Source organism: Trachymyrmex septentrionalis, unplaced genomic scaffold (assembly GCF_001594115.1).
Source record: "Trachymyrmex septentrionalis isolate Tsep2-gDNA-1 unplaced genomic scaffold, Tsep1.0 scaffold97, whole genome shotgun sequence".
NCBI classification, from domain to species: domain Eukaryota; kingdom Metazoa; phylum Arthropoda; class Insecta; order Hymenoptera; family Formicidae; genus Trachymyrmex; species Trachymyrmex septentrionalis.
The window spans coordinates 472,412-480,655 of record NW_017306160.1 but is presented as its reverse complement, the minus strand read 5'-3'; the positions used below and the strand labels follow the sequence as shown (position 1 = coordinate 480,655).

Sequence of the window (8,244 nt, the reverse complement as noted above, 5' to 3'; positions counted from 1 at the left end):
TAATTAAATTTTATTAAATAAATTAATTAACAAAAATATATTTCTAGAGATTTTGGTTTGTTCCTTTTACTCTTTCGAAATATATATTTACTTGTTATTTTTACACAGTATTTCATGAATTCACACAATATCTAGATAAAAGAAAAAGCAATATAGAGTTTTAGAAAGAATATTTTTTCACTCACTACCAATCCATTCCAATACTCTCTCTTTCTCTTTCTCTTTTACGTAACAGAACTTTAACAGAACACGTGTATAACGATCAGTTAGGTACTAACAGAACCTTGACACGTGCCCTTTCATCGATTCGAGTATCCAGGATATTCCTATTTCCTGCCACGCGAAGATCACCGAATTCAGATCTAATTCTATGAAGGAAATTCAAAACGAACGGAATGAGCCAGCGCGAAACTATGCTCCGTGAAAACAGCAGAAAGCAATTCTGATAAAAATGTGGTATTACGTCGTTTGAGCAAAACACAAACAAAAGGCTTCAGTCAAAGCCATAGCGCGTGTAAGTGGTGTATGTGAACGAAATCAAGAGAGTTGTGTGCGTGATCGTGTATTGCTTATTGGGCCTCTGCTGTGGCCGTACTAAAACGAGAAAGGACGAAGAGATGGCGGAAAACGGCAATCATGTCACGCCAAGTGAAGCTATCGTGATTCAATCTGATGACGAGGAGCAACGAAAGGAGCTGTATCCTAACACGGTAAGTATTATAATTAATTCCGCTGGAGAATGCGAATGAAATAACGAGGAAATTGCTAATTGGAACTGTCCTTACTTGGAAATGTGACGTCAATACCGTCAATATTTCGTTAAAGAAGAAAGCAAAAATAAAATCGAAATAAAAATAGAAATCTAAAAGTCAAAATGAGAAATATGTGTGAAAGCCAAATTTAAAATATTTTTCACAATAAATTATTATTTGCAGATTTAAGATTCTTATTAACATTAATATTCTAATAAAGATGTTTATCAGCATAAAAATTATTAAACTGTTTGTCAATTTAATAAGTAATATTATTACGGTACTGTTCATGACTGTTTCAAAACCGAAAAAGATTTCGGCGTGTAATTTGCAGAATCAGATATACAAATAAATTCACACAGAAATATTCAAGTCCGCTTTGAACGAATATAGAATTTTTCTTATCTGTATTTAGATTTATTTTTATCGGTTCAAATTTGTATTGTAATTATATATTAAATCTAACATTTTAATAATTTAGTAATTGATAGAATATAGCTCATAAATTAAAAATTTAATACTAAAAAGAGACATAATTACTATTTTGTATTTCTGCTTCCTCTTTTGTTAACCTTTTATCATTTCCATCCTAAAATTTGGAGGTAATATAAATTCTTAATGCCTAAAATTCTTTAAAAATCATCGAAAAAAATAGGGGAGTCCGGGAGACTTGATATGGGACAGTTGAACCAAATATTTCATTTCAGGCTAAGAAGTTGTCAAACCGCGACGTATACATCATGTTTGATTTCACATTTCTCGAAACATGACAAATAGTTGCCGGCTTGATAATGTAGTTGGCACGAAATTTGAACGAAAAATTTGAAATAGTTCAACTCTTCCATATAATCAAGTCTCCCGGATTAAAACTCGCTTATAATAAAAAAATTGAAAAAGTTTTTAGTATAATTACTAAGTTTGTAATTTTTTATTAAAAAATACAGATTTATTCAAAAGTATCTTCTACGTATATAAAACATATTTGTGTAACTAGAGAAATAAAACTTTATTACATTGTAATTGTTAACTTGACATGAATGTAAAATTAGAAGTCAGCACGAATTCAGTTAATTTTCTTAACTTTAGTCGTGTCAGGAAATTAAATGGGAAGTAATTCTACAGATGTTCCCTCGGATTTTCTTGTATAGGTGGAACGTAGGAACATTGCGGTGGACAATTCGAAAAACGATAGAACGGACAAGAAAGAAGAAGAAAATCGGGTAGAGGCAAAATCGGATCGAGCACAGGAATTACAAATACAGATGCAACCGCAAATGCAGCAGACTGACACACGAGGTGACAGGTGAGCACGCGATCCTTCAATAAATCGACGATAGATCGAACCGAAAATGTCTTGCTTCTTGAAAATTTTAATAATATTATTGACGATCAGATATTACATCGTCAAAGCGAGCGCATTTATCTCGAGTACTTTTTATTCCCCGAAACATTAATACAATAATAAAGTTTCCAAGATTCAATAATTATAGTAATTTAACAGTGATCTATTTAATGACAACTGGCATTATACATATATTTGTGGAGATGCGACATAATAGATTGATTACAATGTCAAGACAAATAGTAGACTGAAGAAAGCTTTTAAGAAAAGTTGCGCGCTATCGTGAACTTTTTCCGTAGTGATATTTTTCCTTGGAGGAAACTTTGGTCACAAGCAGTCAATCTTCCCAAGATACGTGTCATGTGATCGTACAAATATAGAACTGACACAACCCGGTAATGTCAATATGACTAATTGATAGGTAGGATTAAATTACGCACAAATTTAGGGCACGTTAAGTCTGTAATATACAATTCATATCTATTCAACAAAGACATCAATTATTCTAATTACATTATAGATAATTAATTTCATATTAATTAATTTTGTTAAATATTTATTGTTTAATACTATAAGTAAATATCAATAATAAACATGATTACAACAATATAAAAATGTAATTAACATTTATTTAAATTGCATATATAAAATTATAAAATATTAGTAAATGATATTACTAAGCTAAAAGTTAAATTAACATTTGTAAAAAAAAACAAATATCGTTTAATATTTCTAAAATAATTAAAATTCAATATCTCCTACATAAAACTACTTCAAATTAAATTGAATTTCACATAAAGTAACAATGTCACAAATATCGTAAAATCATATTTTATTGCTAGATTCTACAAGCGATTTTATATAATCTTATATCTAATAGTCATCCTAGATAATTTAAGAGGTTCAAAGATGGTAACGTAGCGTGAGGTCCATACATACGCGCGACCTCAAAATCCTTAATACATTCACGTATTTATGCACTTACATGTTATCAGATTAATTAATTCTGATCACTCAATGATCTTAGTTGCGAAATTTGCAACTATCGAAGTTACACGATTCGATGACTAAAATAGACTAATGGACTCTTGCGTATAACAATATTATACCTCTCTATCACAAGAATATACAAAAGCAATTTATATAAAGTCCTTTTTAATTAATATTTATATAAAACAAAGAAATCAATCAATAGATAAATTACTGATTCAATTTCTTTTCTAATTTTTTATATTCTCTCTTCAGAGCTTTATTAGTTTATAGTTTATAGTTTAGAACTTTAAAACTCTTAGAAGTTTTAGAGCTAAAAATTAGAGCTTTATATAATATTTATTATAATAAAATATGCTTCATTATGAATGAGTTCCATTTTCACGTTCACATGCTGTAAACATCAGTTTATTCTTGAGTTTATCCTTATTGTCTATCAAATATTAAACAAAGATAAAATAATGCTTACAAGCGTTGTAAGCACCCTATAAAATACGTATAGAGATTATTGAATATTATGATAAGAGTACGAAAAAAAGGACAAAAAAATGAGAAATAAGAAAATTTTCTGAAAAATGAACGAACCAGAAGATTTTGATCACATCAATCAAAATTTTGATTATCGCAACTAGAATTCTAATTAATGCAACCAGACTTTTTTTATTTCAGCGTAGAATAATGTTTTCATTTAGTCAGTTGCAAGTTGAATGTATTTAATCACAGCAAGTGTTGAATGTGAACATCCAGATTACACATTCACATATTCTGCATACGATTATATGCATACTGAGTCTTAACTCAAAAAGATAATCACTGTTTTTAACTCTCTGAAACTCGATCTCAAGCTAAATAGAAATGAAAATTAAATATTCCACTATAGTTCGTAATAATTAATTCATAGGAAGTAAATAATTTCGAGAATGTTCAAAATGTTATTATATTTCATAAAATCATTATATATATTTTACAAAATATTCATAAAAATTTTTCTTTCAAAGCAACATTGGATAAAATATGATAATTTACATGTCTTCATGTATTTCTTTCTATTAAGTTAATTGAAACCAAGCCAAAATAATAAAAATAAAATAAATAACATTTTCCACAAAAGAATCGTTTGAAAAATTACAAAATTATTTTTCCTTACAACTGAATAGTGGAAAAGATGAAATGTTATTGCAATTGTGCAATTTCACAGAGAAATGATAAATAAAAGAATTATTATGCAGATTAAGAATCCATATCATGTAAATAGAATGCACAAATATCAATAAAATCATCTATAGAAGCGTTTCTCCAACGGAATTACTGTTCCAATAGAACAATTTAAATTGATGTTCAACTTGCAGCTTTTAGCGAGTTTATTAATGCGTTTTCGCCAAAATACAGAATAAACTGTTAGTTAATTATAACAAGCTAATTAATTCATGCGCGACTATGAAGCTTCGCGACGACCGAATATAAATTGAAATTTAAACATTGTACTGAAACAACACGCGATTTCGCGCGTTTCTGTTGTCGGTCATATTAAATCGAAAGAGTCGACGATATCTGCGCACACCATGGTATCGATGTAATAAATACGAGTACTAGTGAAATATGCATCTAAATTGGAAGTGTCGAAACGATTTACGGATTTGCAAAAATCCCAGATTCCAAGAGATAGATATCGCTTACGCAATCGATAAAATGGAATTCAGCTTGATATGTGATAAACGCAACGACGTCAACGCTATAACATCACGTTAAACGGAATTTACCAAATCTCTTGGTGTATTAATAAATCTATAATCCGTCACGGATTACAAAATTAACTATAATCTCGAGATTTTCATTATACGGGATTTTCTTGTAGACGTTAAGAAAAAATATTAATGGGATGTAATTATTGAAAACGGAAAATCAATAGTAACGTGAAAAAAAAAAAAATAATTTTCTTCGTTATATCATCGTAATTTTAAACTCGATGTTGAAAAAATAAATCTATAAACTATACTTCATTAAAAATTTTGTATAATATTCCCATTCGCTTAATATTTATGCATTTATAAATAAAGGTCATACTTTTAATGTTAACAGATATACAGAGGTGAATTTATATTCAATTACACTGCTGGCATTGATTATTGCAAAATAATTATCGGCAAAATATGCAAGTTAGTTGAATAATGTTCTCAATACCGTTACGGCTAATAAAACGATATTTGTTTATTACCGCGTCGTTAATTTCAATATATATTATTTAAGCACCACCAGTTTCATTAGTCTTACGCGTTATAAGCTAAACACCGCTTGCAATAAAGCAGTGCCAACAAACATCAAAATGTATGCAGATTTATACGGGACGCGTAATTCAATCCCGACACCGACGGATACAGTAGTATCACTAATAGACGGAAAAACACAGAAGCTAAAACAGGAAACTTATTACGGTTGACAAAACACGCATTCTATTTTTGACTATTTAACAAAACAAAAAGAAACAAAAATTTAACAGCACAGTTTCTCTACAACATAAAAATTAATATATTTAAACGCTAATAATCGAAAATGATTTCAATAACAAAAACATTAAATTAAATTAAATTAATTTAATTAAATATTTTTATTACTGATACTTTTAACGTAAAAATTTTTAATATATGACATTGCGCTACGAATAACCTGCGGTGTACTCTTTTTATTTATTGTTTATGTTTATTAAACCACTTTATTATATTTACTTAAATTAATTCAATTAAATGATTACAACAAAAAATTATTTTAAACCGGACCAAATGTTTCTTATAGATTTTTGAAAATATATGTGTGATGCCGCAAGTTAAAAAATTCCAGCACATGCATTTCTTAACATAGCTATAAAGTAGGGATGCACCTTTCAGATATCTGAAAAATATTCGGTATCATCCGACACATTTTTACTATTCCATATCATTAATATCCGGGAATATATCCAATTGAAATTTTATATCATAAAATTATTTATTTTTTCTTATACAAATATTCTAAAAATAACTAGGGGAAGCCTGGATCTAGCGCGGATGTATTAAGGTATTGAGAAGAAAAAATGACACAATCAAAATTGAGATCAGAAATCATTTTTATTCTCATAAATCTCTTAAAGGACTTAATTTTGAAATAAAATTTTAAAAAATTTAAAAACTTGAACATTAATATGTCGTTTTAGTTAAAACATAAAAAAAGAGAAACCATTCGCTTTGCCCGATCCTGGGCAAAACGAATGGATCACTCGAGCAATATAAATAAAATTTTAAAAATTAGATTAATCAGTTTTGGCAATCGTTACAAAAGTAGCTACCAAATCCTCTATATGTAGTGCAGCCTTCATGGGCCTATTTGGTACAATGACTGCACTGGATCAGTCATAAATAAATCATTATACTGCATTGTGGCAAAAAATAAACAAAAATGAAATGTAAACAAACACGTGCCTTTCGTACACTCAAAAAGTCGTCTATGCCTCCGTATTCCCAGTATTTTCATTGTGCCGAATAAAGAGGATGGATCATCCGCTTTGCCCTCACTCGCTTTGCCCAAAGGACCTACCTGGCGCGAATTTGGAAAGATTAGAATAAGTTGAAGTACCAAGTGAAAAATTTTAACCTCGAATATACGTTTAAAAACACAGAATTCTTATAAAAAATCATTCACACTGGTTAAGGAACAATTACAGATAATAATTAAGCTACGTACCTAAAAAAAAAAATCGCAAAAAAACACTCAATTTTCTATATATCTCTATTAAACACAAACGAACGTAATCATATGTCGTTTGTGTACTTTCATAACATCACTGGTCGGTTCTTTCCACTGCTAGAGACTCAGTGCAATCTCAGATAGATAAGCGAAAATAAAAGGTATTTGCTTTACTCAAGGCGTCCATTTTGCCCGGACTTTCCCTATACATATTCATTAATTCAATAATATCAATTTTTTTCTCTACAGGTTTTTTTTTATTTTTTTTTTATTTTTAGAAGACATTTTTCCAGAATCCAATCGAATATTTGGAAAATGTTGGATATCCGACTCGAAGAAATTGCCTTCTCGGATATCCGATCTTACGTTCTGTTTGGATATCCGATAATTTTACGATCCGGCACCCCTGTTAAAAAGTAAGATATTAAAATTTGAAAAAAATACATTTTACAGAGAATGAATAATACATTTATGATGTCTGATCAGAATTTCAAAATAACGTTATCTTTTTTACAAAAAAAGTCAAAATACACAAAAAAAAGCCATTTTTTGCAAATTTGTTAGTCTCAATTATTTTGGAAATCTGACGTGCTAGTGTAATTTGACTTGCATCGTTTTCGGCAATCGATTTCAAAAATCGAAGAAACTTTTTGATTCAAAGAAATTTAAAAAAAATTTTTGTAATATAACTATAGTATTATCTTTCAAATATTTCTAAGCGACAGAAAACCGTCGAGAGATTATATATTTTTTGCTAAGCCTTATTTCTGAATTTAGGTATATAATACATTTTTTTTTTTAACAGTAATAAATATTTAGGATAAAATACTCACACACATAGTATTTTCAAATCTTAGATCAACGATTTAGATTTTTTACAATATCATATAACAACCATCAGATAAGTTTATTGTATAACAACAAACTTTTATTTCATTTATGAAGCGAAATAGCTAAAATGCTTGTGACAATTCGAGCATGTGTCTGAAGAATAGTAGAAACGAGAAACCATGATACAAGTAGTACGTGTGAAACCTCGGATGTTACCAGGAGATCTGACGACAGAAAGAACGATTGAATGAAAAGCAAGATTTTCAAAAAAAAAACATACATGAGTACTGTGAGAGTAAAAAGATACAACAATTGTAGACTATCTAGAATTTCTATTTTATATATATTATATATTATATAATATCTTATTCATATATTATATTATATAATTTCATATCTATTATATCCTTACTTTCTTACTTGTTATATACACTTATTCTTCTTTTGTTTTATTAATATATAAAGTTGTATGAAAAATATTTAATAAACATGACGTTTGCAAGAAAACTCGCGGAACATCACATAACATGTAATTGACATGAATTTCTCACTTCTTATTCTTATACACGTCCTTAGAGTGCAAGCAATCACAAGATTTTTATTACGCAAAAA

At 28.9% G+C, this 8,244-nt stretch overlaps 2 protein-coding genes across 2 annotated transcripts in view; one reads left to right on the top strand and one right to left on the bottom strand.

Moving 5' to 3' along the window:
• Positions 1–8,244, bottom strand: part of LOC108756287 — an 85,607-nt gene that overhangs the window by 36,516 nt on the left and 40,847 nt on the right.
• LOC108756288 (arrestin homolog) overlaps positions 1–8,244 on the top strand; it is a 56,159-nt gene that overhangs the window by 10,462 nt on the left and 37,453 nt on the right. Inside the window, exons 2-3 of the mRNA XM_018499986.1 lie at positions 267–710; positions 1,901–2,055. Of these exons, the coding sequence (XP_018355488.1) occupies positions 618–710; positions 1,901–2,055 (248 nt within the window). The 5' untranslated portion in view covers positions 267–617. The remainder of the gene's footprint in view (positions 1–266; positions 711–1,900; positions 2,056–8,244) is intronic.